The 18,280-nt window shown below is 40.3% G+C and overlaps 2 protein-coding genes across 7 annotated transcripts in view; one reads left to right on the forward strand and one right to left on the reverse strand.

The window, feature by feature from the left end:
* Positions 1-1,124: 1,124 nt before the first annotated feature.
* Positions 1,125-6,907, reverse strand: HNRNPDL (heterogeneous nuclear ribonucleoprotein D like). Of its 4 annotated transcripts, XR_016509037.1 has the most exons (9): positions 5,694-6,900; positions 4,753-4,921; positions 4,488-4,649; positions 3,893-4,024; positions 3,634-3,748; positions 2,958-3,128; positions 2,537-2,629; positions 2,058-2,162; positions 1,125-1,381 (listed from the first exon to the last, which is right to left on the reverse strand). XR_016509037.1 is itself a non-coding variant. In XM_090266200.1 (8 exons), exons 1-7 carry the CDS (start codon positions 6,134-6,136, stop codon positions 2,559-2,561), a joined length of 1,263 nt encoding a protein of 420 aa, XP_090122326.1. In that variant the 5' UTR covers positions 6,137-6,900; the 3' UTR covers positions 1,125-1,381; positions 2,537-2,558. The 4 variants fall into 4 exon arrangements, 3 of the variants coding, with proteins under 3 accessions (XP_090122326.1, XP_090122327.1, XP_090122328.1); XM_090266200.1 differs by lacking the exon at positions 2,058-2,162; XM_090266201.1 differs by lacking the exons at positions 2,058-2,162; positions 4,488-4,649 and having other exon boundaries at positions 5,694-6,901.
* ENOPH1 (enolase-phosphatase 1) overlaps positions 6,793-18,280 on the forward strand; it is a 30,766-nt gene continuing 19,278 nt past the window's right edge. The window contains exon 1 of one of the 3 annotated variants that reach the window (XM_090266203.1): positions 6,793-7,381. In XM_090266203.1, coding sequence (XP_090122329.1) covers positions 6,974-7,381 — 408 coding nt within the window. In that variant the 5' untranslated portion in view covers positions 6,793-6,973. The remainder of the gene's footprint in view (positions 7,382-18,280) is intronic. The other 2 variants (XM_090266204.1, XM_090266205.1) reach the window with 2 other exon arrangements.

Consider the following 18,280-nt stretch of genomic DNA (forward strand, 5'->3'; position numbering starts at 1 on the left):
AGTTGCAGGCACCAAATTAAAAAATGGCATAAAGTTTACACTTTAAAAGGTGAGGTCACCTATTTCACACGTGAACACGTATGCCAATCCTAGTAGCTAACATAGAACCATAGATAAAATTTAGAAAACCTTAAATCCAATAACTACATTTAATGTAAAATTCAAAGCTTGGGTTTACCCAAGAAATCCAAAATCTAGAGCAAAAACTCCTTCTAATGCACCATGAAGATCTGTTTGTAATAACTTAACTTGGTCACACAGTATTTTCATTGACATGTGACTAAAAGTATACTGTTTCCCACTATTCCTTCCTATGTCTGAATATGGGTATGCTTAGCTACTCAGCTCATGCACTAACTGCATTAGAAAAAGAAATCTACTACCATGGCTTTTTCTAAGAGCTCACACCACATTAACAGTTGCCACCCAATACAGCTTCCCAATGGAGAACTGTTCAGCTTGGTGCTTGCTTTTGACATTAACAAAATACAACTAACTTACAAACCCACTACTTCAGATATCTTTATCTAATTTTTGCTCTAAATAACCTCAAATTTATCTGCCAAAATCCTTCTGGGACAATGTAACTATTTTTGATAACTCAACTGTAGCTCCTACCAGTGTTAACAGTGCTTTTCCCCTGGGTATATCTGGACTTATCAAGAAAACAGTTAAAAATCATGGTATGATTACTTAAAGGTCTAACAGACCACTGATTGTTAGATTTAGCAAATTCTAACAAATGGCTTTCCAGAGACAAACAAAGCAAAATAATTACTGTTCATAGAAGGGGCGATCAACATGCTTTGTGCCATTGAAGGAGTACTTTTCTTCAGAATATAATGCTTAGAAGACTCATGGTCTACTAAAAAGCTTCCACTAATCACAATTATGACATGGAGATGTCCATGATGCCTCAGTTAAAAGGGAAATGAACACTGGGAGAATAGAATACATCTAACAAAGATGGGGCACAGAGAGACACTATCACTGGCTATATTCATAAGGACCACAGTTCCTTCCTTACGGACCAATACTCCTTACAAAATAAACCGTGCCTTAATTATTGCTTATTTAAAATCACACTTTTACAGAGCTATTTAGTACCTGACACAGAAGAACAATCACATAAGGAAGCATTTATTTGAGGTTTAACATGAAATCATACAAATAAAATTTGTATAAACACAAATCCACATTGAATTATAACAGATAGCAAAAGGCAAAGTAAAAACCAAGAAAACTAATTGGCGGCTATATACAGTTGGACACAGCTGTGTCTTGTACACTAGAAAGTCTTTTACAAAATAATCATCTTAGAGCAACAGAAGACCGATCTTCAATGTTGTCCTGTAAGATGGGTTACTTTAGCAAGTTCCTCCTAAAAATAAAAACAAAACAGCAATTAGATTTGTGCAACACTAACAAGCTTTCAAAGGTCCACTTTCATGAACTGTTTTAAGTCCTCACTTTATTCTTTTCTTCAATAATTAAAGATCACATGCATATTCATTGGCAAAAATGCTTTTTGGGTGACTAATAAATTTGCCCTGGAGTTCCATATGATACCAAAATTTAAATCTATTTAGAAAAGAACCTGGGAATGCAACTTTCCCATAACCATAGGTTGAACTTGCTAAATTCAGTCTACTAGAAGTATCTCTAGTAAACCAAGTAAAATGGTATTATAAACATAAATTTCTAAGATTATAATATTTCAAGAAAAATTGTGTGCATATGATCTTTAACTTATATCCCAGATTTTAAAGTTCTTGTTTTGGTTTGTAGATTTCACTATTAGCTATAAAAAGAAAAAGCAAGCATTAAATCTTAAAGAATGAACACTTAAAATGAGGCTCCACAATTGAAATACAACACTAAACAGAAGACCAAAACGATTAAGCTGTAAAAAGGCATTTATGTACTTTAACTCCTGCAAAAAACCATTTAAGTTAAGTTTAGACACTTAATCTCCAAAAAGATTAAAAAAGAAGCCAAAGTCTGAAGTTTTCCACTTTAATCTTTACGCTGGTACATGAAGTTGGAAGAGACCATACCACAGGACAGCGTTTTCTGGTGTATGCCTTGCGCTCTGCCCGCAACGTGCGACCCCCAGAGATAGACGTGGTCAGGGTGACACACGGCCTGCAATGAAGTTCCCGCTGGCGGGTACAAACAAGGTATAATGTCAGAGTTAGAAGACAACATTCGTGTTTTCCTTAAGTTGTACCCATTTCAGTACTTTACCTGTCAATAGTTCTAAAAAAGTTTAATTATTCCTCTAGACCACCTGGTACACAAAGCAAACAGAAAAACTTTAAAAGTTTTTCTGTATTACTAAAAAAAGTGAGGTAAAACTTTAAAGTTAAAGATCTATAGACACTTTAGGCAAAACAGGCTAATAAAGCAATTAAAAATTAACAACTTAGTAAAAACAGGCTACGTAATATTGTGTTTTTACTGGATTTTCCATTTGTCTATTGATCTTTAAATTAAATTAGACATTTCCACTGGTGTCTTGTACTTTTATACACACCTGTTTTCTCCAATGTCCTCCATTAGTATGGCTGATAATTGTTTTGGTGATTGCCACCCCCTCGAGATGCCTTGCCGTAAGTGCTCTGTTGGCCTATTTTGACAAGAAACTATGTTAAGATAGTTTTTAATAAAATGGTTTTATTATATATTTAAAGCTATTAAATATATAAAACTGTACATGTCAAATATGAAAATAATATTTTAAAAGCAATTACAAACTATTCATATATCACATATTCTTGAACATTTATAACCAGAGTTTCTGTATTGGTATAATTATCCTATGACTATCAAATGCCTTAAAAATGTAATTCCAAATATTCAATAAATGGAAAACCCGTACAAATTTCAGAATGGGATTGTGCTTTTAATATCAGATTTTAATACTGCTGGTTATGAAATTAAGTTAATTTTCTTACCACTGTAGTCTGCATATCCCTGTCCATATCCATAGTTCCCATAGTTATACCCGGTATAATCATAGCCGCCATAGCCACTATAGTTTTGATCACCACCATAGGCACTATTGTAATTTCCATATCCTTGATCATAGTAGTTATTAAATCCTTGGTTCCAGTTTTGGCCCTGACCTGAAACAATGCACAACGATCATTAGAAAACAACTTCTGAACCCCCCAATTCTAATATCAAACGATGCAAATCTTAACTAACATGAATGGACATCTATAGTGCCATGAGTGAAAAAGTATTGTTCCACATGTCATAAAAAAGGGAGCAGAAAATCCAACTGTGCTAGTATCAGGCTCCCTAAATTTAACGGAAAACCAGAACAAAGGTGAATACAGGTAGACTGTCTAATTTTAAAGCAAGAACTCCTGCCCAAGAAAACCTATCACACCATTTACTACATTTAATGGTATTATTTTCCCATCAGCAATGACACTGTCACAGTGCCCATTCTTTGAAAAGGTAAAACCAGTAAATTTAATAAAACAAAAAACCTACCCACTCACTCAATTCAGCATTCTCCATGTTAAAACAATTTAAACCTGGCTTGACTTTCCTATGGGCTTATATGTATTTTGCAGTTTACAGCTTAAACTATTAAGTAATTTCCCAAGAGTTAACTCTCACCTCGGCCACGACCCCTAGTACCACCTCGTCCACCAGCTGCAGCACCTCTTCCTCCTTTTTGTTGTTGCTGTTGCTGCCTATATACCTCTTTGGGTTGGGCAACTTTGATTTCACACTATAGACAAATTTTAAAAAGCAAACAAAATTGTTACTGAAGTTCTAATGTTAAGTCATTTTATTCTCAAAACAGACTGAGAAATTATTTCACCAATAAAAAGAAATTAAAAATTCCCACTTAATATACTTAAAATGGCTTTACCTTCCCAGAACCAATTTGATGATATCTGCTTTCTAACAATTTCTTTACTGGCTCCTCATCTGTATATGTGATAAAACAAAAACCTCTTCTTTCATTTGTTTTTGTATCCATGGGAAGTTCAATATTTTCAATCTGAAATCAAGAAACACACTCAAGTTCACCCAGTGGTGGTAAAAAGCTACCCCATGGGTCCTTTTCAAGCTTCAACATGTTATTCCAATCAGATGACTTCTGTATAGAAACTACTGCTATTTAATATCAACATCAAAATAGGTGTTTTATTTTACTTGTTAAGCATTTAGAAGGGAGAGCAAAACTTCCTTTATTTAATATCATTTTAAACCCTACAGATGCCACCATGAACAAGTCCAAACACCGGCCACGCCAAAGCATTCATATTTTAGCCAAAATAAATTAAAACTGGTTTCTGTTATAGCACAGAAAGCGGTGATTAAAGTATGATGACTGGAAGGAACTCAAGGAGTAATTTAATCCCACCCTCACCCGAAATGAGTTTGTTTTGTAAATGTGGGCCAAAAATGATTTACTATATAACACATCAATTATAAAACACACAATCAACCACATAGCGCACCTCACCAAAGGCTCCAAAATATTCTTTAATTTGTTCTTCAGAAGTATCTGGGCTCAATCCACCCACGAAAACCTTTTTGGGGGGTTCCTTCCCTTTTAAAGCTTTGGCCCTTTTAGGGTCTATCAATTTGCCATCCAGTTTGTGTTCCTTCAGTTCCAAAACCTAGAAGATATATTTATTTAACCTGACAGCAATATACAACCAACCCTCCCTAACAACTTGCAAAATGCACACAAAAGCAGCACCATGCAAAACACATTCCTACCTTATCAACACTAGCAGCATCTTTGAAAAGCACAAATCCAAATCCTCTTGATCTTCCGGTGACTGGATCTGTTTTAATTGTGCAGTCTACAACTTCCCCAAATCGAGACAAATACTCAGTCAGATCTTTCTTGCTTGTATCCCAGCTCAAGCCTCCAATAAACATTTTACTAGAAATAAAGATTATTTTTTTAAAGGTTAGCAGCTCAAACGATTACTTCAATTTGAAATTATATTTATGAAATAAGTAGGGGAGGTTTAACCCCTATGTGTAAATAATTTAACCCACGTTTCAGGTACATATTATCAATAAACCACAAAAATTCCAAAATCCCACCGAGATGACCCATTGAAAAATACAGCTTGCTCTCCACACTGCATAATGCAAAGTTTAAACGAGGCCGAGGCCAACAAAATGTTACACACTGTTCTACTTTAGAAAATCCAACTTTCTAAACTAATCCCTCACAAAATAGGTAATTTCTTCCTCAGCTGTCAATCCAATGTTCCACTTAAGGAACTCACTACGCGTTCAAGGAATGTGTCCAGTTCACACTGGTTCCCAAACCAAGAGCTCTCTAAACTCTTCCCAAGGAAACTGCTCTGAGCTCTAGCAGACAATGAAGAAGCTGCAGCGACTGCAGCAGCTGCAGCATGTGGTGCAGCGAGGCGGCCCCTCCCTCTCCGGCCCCACGCGGCGCCTGCGCACTCGGATACAGATGCCACCGCCCTCCGCCTCCAACCCCTCCGCCCTTCCCCCCACCTTCCGCGGGCCTCTCCAGTCATCCCCTTCGTCTCCTACTTTCCTCTTCCCTCCAAGCTAGTGGGGCCCAGCGGGCACGCGGGGAATCGACTCCAGGCAAGAATGTGGGCAGTGCGCGGGTCTCGAGGGACGAAGGGCGCATGAGACGCGCTGAGGGAGAGGGGAGCAGCGTGCGGTACCCGTCATCCTGCTGATTCTTGCTCGCGTTGATCTTGGATCCCTCTGCAAATTCCTCTATGTTGCTGTACTCGTTCACGTCCTCCATGGTAGCGGAGCTGTCAGCCGGGAGACGCTGGCGCGCAGGGCGAGTCGCGGCAGCAGCGGCGGCGGAGCGTTGTAAAGAGCCGGATTTAAAATGGCGGCGAAAGAGATCCGGACGCCGCCGGCGCCCTCCCTTTATAGCCGCCCCGCCCGCCAATCGTGAGGGCTGCTGGGCGGTGACGTGGCGCTGGGCTCGGCGCGCCCCCTGTCGGGCGGAGCTGGGAGCGAGCGAAGGGAGGAGCGGGGCGAGCTGTCGCGGCGCCCGTGGCCGCCAATGGGAGAGGCTGCGCGAGGCTAAAGTAGCGGGAGCAGAGGGGAACAATGGCGGCGGCACATGGGAAAGCCGGGGTGGGACCTCCATCGCGGCCTTCCGGTGAGAAGCGAGATCGCGCGTGAGCGGACTCGGGCTTGAGATGAGAGAAGCGTCAGAAGAGGAAAACGAAAGGGCGGAAACTCCTGGGTTCAAAAAATCTCGAGAAGCGCGGTCGCAGGGCCAAGTCCCTCCTTCCTTGGGAGCCTTTGTCTCTGTTGTCTGGTCCAGCTCACTCCTAGCAACAGCCGTCAACCCTGCCCTCCTCCGCCCTCGGTACCCCAGTGCGGAACTGCTGCGGCTGCTGCTATCGATTAGCACCGTAGCCCGTCTGCTCCAGAAAAAAGGCGGACTGCACCCGGCACCGACGGATGAGGCGGCGAGCGCCTGCTTGTACGCTACGCGCAAGCGTGTTTTGTCCTCGAGCTGGCTGGAACTGGCTGAACGGGAAGCTGGCGCGCGGCGGCCCCTGCGGGCAGCGGGGCAGCGGGTCGGCGACCGTACCTTTTCCACTAAGCTATAGGCGCGCGAGCCGGCAGGGGCCGGCGGGCCTCCCTAGCTAATGGGCCAGAACCGGGCAACTTGCAATAAGGCCAACCAGAATACCCCACGGTCTCCTTTTGATGGCTGAGGAGGGGAGGAGGAGCGCAGGCCCGGTCAGATTACTGAAAATATGCAAAAGCAGAGGCAGTGGATGGGGGTGGGGGTTAGGTGCCGTACAGGGCAGGGGCACTCACATCCCCGGCTCGCCACTCGCGGGGCTTCCGTCTGCACGTGCCCGAGGCCGCTATCGCTTGCTCAACCAGTCTGCGGATAGCATGGGCCCGGGCACTCGGCTCCCGTGATTGCTTTATTCCCGCCCACGCGAGGCCCATTTTGACGGATCGGATGGAGGCCCTCTGGCGGCCAATCAGCGTCTACGTCTTTACTCTCTGCCCCCTCGGAGCCCCGCCAGGCCCGCCCCTTTCCCTGCCCACGTGGTCTCGGCTTCAAGCGCTGGGCAGCTCTGGAGTTCAGGTGTCTTGTGCGGCTTTCTTCTCCACTTTCTGGCCGCGTGGAGGTGGCCTCTTTTCCTCTTGCTTCAGGCCGCACGCCGTTGACCGCTCCGAAAATCTTGCGAAGCTCTCAGAAGCCCAGGACGGCGTTGGGGGTACTGTCGGCGCCGCCCTCCCTACTTGTAGGCCTATTCCTGTGGTAGTATCTGGTGGGGAAATGGTCGTGCTTTCTGTGCCCGCCGAAGTCTCTGTGATCCTGTTAGATATCGAAGGTACCACAACCCCGATTGCTTTCGTGAAGGTGAGGGGCGAAAGAGAGTGGAGAAGTTACTTGTGCTTAAAAACAATTTAAAAAAATTAAGTATCACAGACCTAGTACACTAGAGACACGAGAGGTAGGAGGGGCGGCGTGGCTTTGCACCCGCTGAGGCAGGTTTCGGGGATCCTTTTTCTCACGGCACGGTCTCACCCTCCACGTCCCTGTCCTCGGTAGATGTAGACGGGTAGGAAGGGATAGAGGTTGTGGTGAAAACGGGTGAAGGAGAGAATGGTCCGCCGCGGCACGGTTGGACGAATTGTGCGCCGTCCGCGGGACAGGTTGAGCTCCAGATTTCTGCTTCGTTCGACCTATGGAGGCGGGGGCACCCGCGACCTAGTGGTCCTTGAGGCTTTTAGTGCCGCAAAATGGAAAGATTGAAGTGTTAGGATGACTTTTCAGGTATCCCTGGTTTTTTGTGCCTTGTCCTATAGTCTACTGTTTATTTTTACTAATATTATTAACGTAATATTAATTTGTTACACATTATCAAAACCAATGTTTCTTAAAAAGTATGTTTGTGTAAAAGTATGTTCAGAAGAACATTAGGTCTATGTGTGTTTATAGTAATTATGCAAAGTATTTCATTATTAAATGCACTTTTGGGAAATGTTCTCTACATGTTGAACCGGCTTTATCTCAAAACAATTATGGAGCTTTTATATCATACACACCTGCATACACATGCTTTGTGAGTTTGCAGGAGAATAGTATTTGACACATTTACTTGAACCAAAACCTTTAGCAAAAGTATTTCTATCTTTTGAACACATTTTAAAGAGATACTAAATTACATTCCTTTTGAACCTGTGAGCACAAAGATGGGAATTGGGATTAGTCACATTAGGTGTGTGAACTTGAAGCGCTGTTTCCTGTGGAATGATGAAAGGAAACACAGTACTTACACATGCGACTTGTATACTTGACTCATCCTCAAAAACTGTGTGAGGTGTGTGCAGCTGTTTGCATTTTACTGATAGGAAACTAGGACTCTGAAAAACTGAACAGTAGCCGGGGATTTGAACCCGATTACCTAGCTCAAAAACTGTTTCCGTTATTGCACTTGATCTCTGAAACGGGAACCGCAGTTCTTTGTCTTTGCTTGGCTGTTGTGTGTGTTAAATGACACGGTTGATATGAGAGCACTTTAAACAATATGAGGTAGCCTAAAAGCATATTGTAACAAATTTCATTTTACACTACCTCTTGGTGATAGGTTTAGGAGTGAACCATTGGACCAGAAAAACTATAATGATTTTTATGGTAGTTGGGCTTTTGGTTTTGCAGCCAGTGTAGACTGTGAAAATTGAGTATTGTCAAAAATTGTCCTTGAACTACCCTTCAAAAGTCAGTCCTTTTTGGAGGCTGATTTCCATCTTTCAGTTAAGTCATACGCAGCCCTTTTTCCTTTAGGGCGGGAAACAGTCGCTGCTTTTTCACTTGAGCACCAGAGAAAGTAATTGGTTTATGATTAGGTGATCTAAATGAAAAATATGTTGTGTCAAACACTGTAAGAAAGACTTGGGGAACTGAGTCTGTTGCAGGGAACAGAACGCCCTTATTTAGTGGAATGGCAGACAGATTGCCAGCACTGGTTATAGTTATGTTTTTTCCTTTTTTTTCCTCTTTTTGCTGAGCACTTACAGTTGATTAGTTTAAGTATGTAAGATAGCACTAATATCTAGGATCTTTTAAAGGATTCTATAGGATCCTCTCAGTCTGGGAAGTGGTGTTCCGTGGACACACTGTTGCTCTATCAGGGCATGCCTCAGCTCTTAGACTCCAGGCAACAACACACAGTGGTTTTACTTATGAGCTATTATGTCTTTTTCTCTGAGTGAGAACTGTCAAATTTCTAGAGCAGGAAGGGCTGCTAGCTCAGATTGGTGAGTCTTGCAACCAGCTTATTTTCTTCCATGAATCAATTGATGTCTGTAGGAATGTCCTGTGTGTGGATCATCACAAATTTGTGAGGATCATCACAACTTGGGGGCAGAGCAGCAGTAGAACCTGTATTTCCTTAGATTTTCCCAGTGCATCTGAGTCCTCAAAGTGACCAGCCCTGTCCCTCACTGCAGGATAGGTGCCCTTGGAGTTCGTTTTCAAATACTGACTCTGATCCTCTATATTGGTGATCTCCCAACTTTTTTTGGTCTTGTACACTATCAGCAGAATTGGAGTAGGTGCTAAAAATAGAATTTATAAATTATGTACACTTATTGTATTATTATTAAGTTATAAAATAAATTGGAATTTAAAGATGAGATTGTAAGTATAGATAACTGTTATATTCCTTTCCCTTACCCCACTGACTCATCTGCATACCCCTGGGGTATATGCATCCCACAGAGCCACCTCTTGCTTGCTCTTTGAACATGGTGGTATAATGTTTATTTTCTGACTTTGTGCATTGCATTATTCTAATTAAAATTTTTTTTTAATTTATTGATTTTAGAGATGAAGGAAGAGAGAGAAACATGATTTGTTTTTCCACTTATTTATCCATACATTGGTTGCTTCTTGTATTATATGTCCCCTGATGGGGGATTGAACCCACAATCCTGGTGTATTAGGATGATGCTCTAACCAACTGAGCTACCTGGGCAAGGCATCATTATTCTAATGTTTTCATCAGTTGATCATTACATAATGTTGTTTTATGTGTTTCAATTTACCTTGTTTAATATATATTCTTGATTCATTTAACATTGAACTTGTGGCCAATGACACTGTCACTTGTGCTTTAACAAAGGTTATCTAACATATATTTTCTACATAAGGCACACCAAAGCTTTCTTGTGCTTAGGAATATTAGACAGTGCTTGGCCAATTTTAAACTACAACATCACCAATAAAAAGCACAAAATGTTAAAAATATGCTACTAATTATACTCTGAAAAGGACACATTTAAAATATGAGCAGTGAAATAAGATAAGGGATAATCATGTGCTGGAAATGTACATCTGGTGCTTCAATTGTTTTTTCATGTTTATTTTTAAGTGGAATTTATTGGGGTGACATTGGTTAATAAAATTATATAGGTTTCAAGGGTACAATTCTATAATATATCATCTGTATATTGTATTGTGTGTTCACTACCCCAGGTCAAGTCTCTTTCCATCACCATTTATCCACCGATATCCTCTTCTACCTTCCCCCACACCCCTTTTCCTCTGGTAATCCCTAGACTGTTGTCTGTGTCTATGAGGTTTTTTGTTTTTTTTTCTTTGCTTAATCCCTTCAGTTTTTTCATCCAGTCCCCCATCATCTCTCTCCTCTGACAGCTGTCAGTCTGTTTTCTGTATCTATGAGTCTGTTACTGTTTTGTTTCTTTTGTTCATTAGACTCCACATAATGTGAAATCATATGGTACTTAGCTTTCTCTGCCTGGCTTATTTCACTTAGCACAACACTCTCTAGATCCCTCCATGCAGTTGCAAAAGGTAAGATTTCCTTCTTTTTAATGGCCAAGTAGTATTCCATTGTAGAAGTTTACAGTACTGCAGCTTTTTTATCCATTCATTGTGTGAATATTTGTGGAAAGAGACGCAGAGATAATTCCAGCAAGCAGGATGAGTGGCCAGCTACGCAGGGAAGACTGTGGCTCGCTCAGGCCATCAGCAATTGTTCACAGCCCTCCGTTTCTTTTATTGGGTTGCAGAAAAAAAAATTTTTAAAGTATAACTAAATAGAAACTAAAAAGGGTTACATGGTAACAAACATTCTTTCCACTAAAAGGATAAACATTAACCTATAGAGCTACAGAACTAAAAGGCTTACGTGATTCTGCTAAGAAGGATAAACATTAACCTATAGAGTTACAGAGCAAAGCGGTAAATTACAAAGGTCCAAGGGTCTGTTCCACATCCGATATAGTCGCTAGGGGAGAGGAGACACTAATTTTCAAGCTTCTTTGTTCTCAGCGACTTGTAAACCGGCCCCCAAGAATTGTGTGCGAGTAAGGGTTCAAGAGTCGGCACCATTCGACGTTATCACTATGGGAAGGAGGCTTAGGTCTTCGGCTCTCTTTGTTCCCTGGATTCCGTGACCCAGCCACCAGGAGCCACGTGCAGCTGCTGGCCCCGGCAAGACTCATTTGCAAGTTCTTGCAAGCTGAGGTCACAGGACACCTGGTGGGGGGGAGGGGGCCGTTTGCAGGCCCCCCGGCAGAGAGCTTGTGACTTTTGCCTACAGCTCATCTACCTACTCATGGACGTTTGAGCTGCTTCCAGATCTTGGGTATTGTAAATAACACTGCAGTGAACATAGGGCTATATTCCCTTTTTATATACACATTTTCTTCAGAGGAGACTTGAGTAAATACTCTAAAAACAATTTTATTTTTATTGATTCTGTGACCTTTCCACTAAAACAAACCACTTAACCATAAAGCAGATCCATATTTGGACTTTAAGCATTTATTAGGCAGCTTCTTTAATTAGATCTTCAGAAATTTTGTGGCCCTTAATGGAGCTCTTTCAGAAAACTGCCACTGAGCTTTATAGAGTAGAATAGATTGCTTCTTGCATAGTATTTCTTCCAGCATTTAGTATAATTTAATCATAGTCTCCTAGAAGATAAATATTTTTTAAAATTTCTATAGCTTTTTGCTATATGTACTGCTGAACTGTAACACCCCCTTAGGTACCTACTAGACTAAAAATAGTCACACATTTGTAGAATCTTGGGTTTATTGCTACACTTTTTTGTACTGTAGTATTCTGAAATTATCTGTAAATAAATTATAACTGAAGTTAAAATATTTATCATCACAGTTATTTGTGGAATTACTTTTAAAGCCTGAATATTTTCAGTGGGCAGGATTGGGCAATAAGCACTAACTTTAAAAAGTCTTTTTAGAGTTTTTTAAATATGGTTTTATAGCCCATTTCAGACATGATATAATTACTGGCTTTTAAAAATAAACCACTTGAAGGAATTTTATTTATTTTACATCATAGATGCTCAGTAAGTGTGTTGAGAGAATGGATAAAATCTTCACAATTTAGTTACTATACTTTTATGTTACTCAGTAATACTTGTACACTAAAATAGTCTGCTAAGATGCCACCCTTAGGTAATATTGATATTCCAGTTGTTACACTAAGTTCTAGCTTCATTGCCTAGTTTGGTGTTTACTCAGAGCAGAGGAGAATTTTCTGTCAAGAGGAAAGGGGCAAACTGAATGATCAGGAATTTCAAAGTAATCTCTAACTTCTAAAGCTTTTCCTAAAAGTTTAGAATTGTTAGGAACCTTGCATGTTTTATTTCTGTGAGTTCTCTGAGGAGATGGGCTGTGGTTTTATAACTCCATTATCACAAGTACCTGGCATTCATTAGATCATCAGTAAATATTGAATAAATGAGTTGGTTGTGCTTATGATTTATCCTCTGGGAACTTCTGCTATTATTTAACACTAAATTTGCATCAAAGGTTGCCCAAATCAAACTTTGCCCAGTTTAAATATTTGTCTGTGTTGGAGAATGTAATAATTATCTCTAATTATTCCCATACAGCAGAGAAAACAGGCTCAGAGAGGATAAGTTACTTGAACACAGCTAGTAAAAGACAGAGGTAGGACCTGGCCTGGCATGCCACCTGGAGTCTGTATTTATCTCCTCTCCCACAGAGGTCAAGGAACTGGGCTCTCAGCATTTACAATTCATTTCATGAATTGTTCTTGGTACCAATAAAACTGGATATAGGAAATTGAACTTTGTAAAGCTCAAAGTAGTATAGAACTGCATGCATTTTATAACTTTGGTACTTAAGCTCTTCAGTTACTAGGAGGTTCTGAATCTAACCAATAGTTTTCCCCAGGAATATATCTAGTTACTTGGGAGTTTGGGAATAACGGAGGCAGGACACTGGAGGAGGATAACTAAGAGAGAAAGAAGCAGATGTAAGTAGGATAAGGGATCAAAGTTGGCTTGCTTGTTTTTTAATTGTGAAACAATTAAAATAATCAGGAAGAAAGATGAACATAATGACCATGCACCCACCACAAAGGTAATCTTTGATGTTATGTTTGTTTCAGATCTTAAAACATTACAGATATAACTGAGGCCCTGAGTATATCCCATTTTGTATTACATTTTTATTCATACTTTAGAGTTTACATTCATACTGATAAAATATAATTTGAGTGCATTCAGGTTTAACTTCTTCATTATGTTTTAGAGTATGAATATACCCAGTTTATCTGTTCTTAGCTGATAAAGATAGAGGTTGTTTTTAGTTGTGTTGCTATTATTCCCAGTGCTGCAATAAACATTTTTTCACTTTCCTCTTTGTGCGCATGTGTCGGTTTCTCTATGGTATATGCATGCCTAGGAAAGGAATGGCTGGTATACCGTTAGTTTTACTAAATCTTCTCAGATAGCATTCTCAAGTGGAGGCCAGTTTGCAGCCCTACCGCAGTGCATGAATCAGGGAGAGATGTTAAGTAGGGAAAGGAAAGAATAAGGAGGGGCACATGTAGAGCATGATGGGAAAATTAAGTAATTTAAAGAAAATTAGTACTTTATCAGTAGGGTAAAAGGAATCTGTTGCAGAAAAAGAAAGCTGTCAATCTGAGCTCTTCATTTTTTTTTTCCTTTAGATCAAGAATGAGTTTATTGAGCTTAAGCAAGGCTCTTCTGTCAAGTATTGCGAAAAATTTACCAGATCACACTGTTTGTATACTTTGAAATCTGCTGAATGATCCATTACTTACTGGAGTGCCACATGAAAACAAGCAAAATTGAATGACTTCTTTATTTTTTCTAGGGCAGGTGAAATTTGAATAATGTATTATGAAGAGAGATAAACACTTCAGTCCTACCATTTGAAAAAAGCCATAACAACTTTCTTGTGTTGTATATTTTCATTTGAGAGTGTAATTTAAGTTGAACTTGGGTCTTCTGAAATATTTTTAAAAATTCTAATTATGTAGTCAAACCTTTGTTTGTACCAATCAGGGAAACACTATGAACACTAAAAAAACACCTAGTTTTGTTCTTATGGTTTTATTAACTATGTCATACCTCAGTTTTCTGCCACCTTCCTTCACCTTTTGCCCTCGTTTACTCTCTTTTAATAGTACTTAGGAAAATGTAATGGTCCGGAAGCTTGTAACGAGGAAGTCGAAAGGGAAGAGAGGGAGAAAGCACAGATCACTAGTTTTAAGATGTTCCTTACACCCCACAAAGCTGGACTAAGGGCCTATTCTGGTTATATTGCTGTGTTTGACACAGATAATCCTGTGATAGCACATGCCAGAGCTTCATGAATTGAAGCCCTCTTCGTAGGGAATAGGAATGTTTATCTTCAGGGCCTTTGCATACCACAAGGTGGAGTGGAAACATTTGAAAACCTGTGTCTTATATCTCTGGCTTACATGCTCCATAGACCAGGTGACTGTACCAAGAACCTTTTCCTCCCTCCCCACACTGTTCTCTCTGTGTGGAACATTCCCTCCTCTGGTCTTTTCTGGGTTAATCCTATTCACTTTGTGGTTCTCAGACTTTTTGTTTTCAGCGTTCCTTTCTATTTTTAAAAATTAGTGAGGAACCAGCCCTGGCTGGTGAGGCTCAGTGGATTGAGCACTGGCCTGTGGACTGAAGGGTTGCCAGTTCGGTTCCTGGTCAGGGCACATTCCTGGGTTGTGGGCCAGGTCCCAGCTGGGGGCATGTGAGAGGCAACTGATTGGTGTATCTATCTAAAAATAAATAAATAAAATCTTTAAAAATAAATTACTGAGGAACCAAAGAATTCTTGTTTTATGTACATTATATTTTATCTAGGTTTTCAAATTTCTTGTCATACAGTTGTTCATAGTAGTTTCTTACAATCCTTTGTATTTCTGTGGTATTGGTTGTGATTTCTCCTCTTTGATTTCTGATTTTGTTTATTTGGGTCCTTTCTTTTTCTTGACGAGCCTGGTTAAAAGCTTGTCGATTTTGTTTATCTGTTCAGAGAACCAGCTCCTAGTTTCATTGATCTTTTGAATTGTTTGTTTAGTCTCTATGTCATTTAATTCTGCTCTGATCTTGAGGATTTCCTTCCTTCTACTTGCTCTGGGCTTTGTTTGTTGTTCCTCTAGTTCTTATAGCTGTAGGGTTAGATTTTTTATTTGAGATTCTTCTATCCTTTTCAGGTAGGGCTGCATTGCTGTGAACTTCCCTCTCAGGACTACTTTTGGTGTGTCCCATAGGTTTTGGGCTGCTGTGTGTTCATAATCATTTGTTTCCAGAACCTTTTTGGTTTCTCCCTTGATGTCATTGTTAACTCATTCATTATTTAATAGCATGTTATTCATTCCCCATGAGTTTGAATGTTGTTGAGTTTTTTTCTTGAGGTTGATTTCCAGTTCCAAGCCATTGTGATCTGAGAAGATGCTTGATATAATTTCAATTGTCTTGAATTTGTTGAGGCTTGTTTTGTGTCATACCGTGTGGTCTATCTTTGAAAATGTTCCATGTGCACTTGAGAAGAATGTATATTTTGCTTCTTTAGGATGAAAAGTTATATATATATCAACTAAGTCCACTTGACCTAGAGAGTTGTTCAATGCCTTAATATCCTTGATGTTTCTTTGCTTTGAAGATCTGTCTATTGTTGACAATGGGGTGTTAAAGTCCCCTACTATGAATATGTTGTTGTCAATATCCTTCTTGAAGTCCTTCAAGATTTTCCTTATGTATTTGGGTGTGCCTATATTGGGTACATATATGTTTACCAGAGTTATATCTTCTTGATGGATTGTTCCCTTAAGTGATATGAAATGTCCTTCTTGTCTCTTTTTATGGCTTTTGTTGTGAAATCTGTTTTGTTTGATATAAGTATCGCTACCCCCGCTTTTCTTTTATGTCCATTTTCTTGAAATATTTTTTTCCATCCGTTCACTTTCAGTCTGTGTAGATCTTTTGTTCTGAGGTGTGTCTCTTGTAGACAGCATATACTTTCTAATCCATTCAGCTACCCTGTCTCTTTTGATTGGTGCATTTGATACATTTACATTTAAGATTATTATTGATAGGTACTTATTCATTGTCATTTTCCCCTTCATTATCTGTGTTCCTCTCTGTGTCTTTGTTCATCTTCTTAAAGCAGACCTTTTAGCATGTCTTGCAATGCTGGTTTGGTGTAGAAGTATTCTTCTAGCCTTCTTTTGTCTGGGATACTCCTTGTTTCACCTTCCATTTTGAATGAGAGCCTTGCTGGGTAGTCTTGGTTGTAGGCCTTAACTTTTCATTGCTTGGACTGTTTTTTGCCATTCCCTTCTGGCTTGTGTTTTTGTTGAGGAAACTCATGATAGCCTTATCGGAGCTCCCTTGTATGTTATTAGCTGTTTCTCTCTTGTTGCCTTTAGGATTCTCTCTTTGTCTTTGAGTTTTGCCATTTTAATTATGATGTGTCTTGGAGTGGGCTTGTTTGGGTTCGTCTTCATTGGGACTCGCTGTGCTTCCTGGACGTGCGTGACTTTTTCTCACATCAAGTTAGGGAAGTTTTCTTATTACTTTTTCAAACAGGTTTTCTATCCCTTGCACCTCTTCCTTTCCTTCTGGTGTTCATATGAAAAGGATATTATGTATCATGTTTTGCAGCTCTCTTAAAACCTCTTCGTTCTTTTTCACTCTTGTTTCATTCTGTTGCACTGTCTGGGATTTTTTTTTTTCTATCCTGTCCTCCAGCTCACTAATCGATCTTTTGCTTCCTCTAGTCTGCTTTTGATTCTTTCTGTTGCATTCTTCAATTTAGAAATTGTATTCTTTATTTCCTCCTGGCTCTTATATTAATAGCTTCTATGTTCTTTTTAATGCTAGTGTAATTATCAGTAAGTTCCTTGTGGTTTCCCTGGAGTTATTTGTAGTTTTCTTTGAGCTCACTGAGCTCTTTGAGCTTCCCGATAATCCATATTTTGAATTCCATGTCTGATAGTTTGCTTTCCTCTATTTCATTTAGCACTCTTTCTGGGGATTCCTCCTTTCCTTGGGATGGGAGGTTGTATTTTTCGTCTCCCCGTTTTTTGTGACTTTTCTTGTTTGTTTCTGCTTCTTAGATTGATCTGCACTTCCTGGCTCTGACTCTGGTGGTGTCAGGTTGTGCCCCAGTCTGGGCCTAGGCAGCCTGTTTGAAACTACCAGAGATCTACTGCCTTTGTCTGTCACCTTTAGTTGTTAATCTATTCAATCTGTTATCAGCCATCAGGCTTAAGCACCAAGGGTGGGGCAGATTAATTCCTGAAGGTTGGGCTATTACTTCCCCTCAGGCTGACACCACTTGGAGGGGAGTGGTCTGCCTGCAGTATGGGGAATGAGTCAGCACTGGGACCCTGTCTGCTGCTCCCTCAGTTCTCTCCTCAAAGCCACCACCCCAAATTCTCCTTAAGCGTCTCAAGTCCTCTCTGCTCTCTCTCATACTGGATCCCAGAGTAAGTGGGTGCCAATATGTTTTTGTACATGATCCCTTTAAGAGTTCTTTGTCTCCAGCTGTTTCTTTCAGGGCAGCAAAAAACAACCCTGTGGCTTTTCACTTTTTAAAGCTGGATGCTATCCTACTTTCTGCTCTGTTGCTGTAGGCTGGGAAGCCCAGATGGGGGTGTAGACCTGTCCCTCCTCAGGGAGGACCCCCAGCTGCTGAGCTGTTTCTCAGTCCCTTCATCTGCTACCCGTGGGAGACCAGCCAGCCCTTTTGTGTCTCTGAACTTCCTACCAGTCACGTTGTGATGAAGTGGCCTTTTCTGTCTATCTGTGGTTATAAGGCTTCTCTCCAGCTAGTGTTCAGTTGGTTATTCCAGATGATTTCTCCACAATTAAGCTGTAATTCCAGACTGTTCCTGGGAGGTTAGTGTAGCTTCCACTTACTCCTCTGCCATCTTGGATCTCCTATGTAGATTATA

The sequence above is a fragment of the Furipterus horrens genome, unplaced genomic scaffold (assembly GCF_987537825.1).
Source record: "Furipterus horrens unplaced genomic scaffold, mFurHor1.1.pri manual_scaffold_2, whole genome shotgun sequence".
Taxonomy (NCBI): Eukaryota; Metazoa; Chordata; class Mammalia; order Chiroptera; family Furipteridae; genus Furipterus; species Furipterus horrens.

Bases quoted from the DNA above. Each gene is read 5' to 3' on its own strand.
- HNRNPDL (XM_090266202.1), bottom strand. From the start codon at position 6,136: ATGGAGGTCCCACCCCGGCTTTCCCATGTGCCGCCGCCATTGTTCCCC. The intron at 4,650-4,752 runs GTAGGAATGTGT...TATATCTTCTAG, and splicing joins ATGCTGCTAGTGTTGATAAG to GTTTTGGAACTGAAGGAACA. The intron at 2,163-2,536 runs GTGTGTATAAAA...TGTACCCGCCAG, and splicing joins GAGGACATTGGAGAAAACAG to CGGGAACTTCATTGCAGGCC.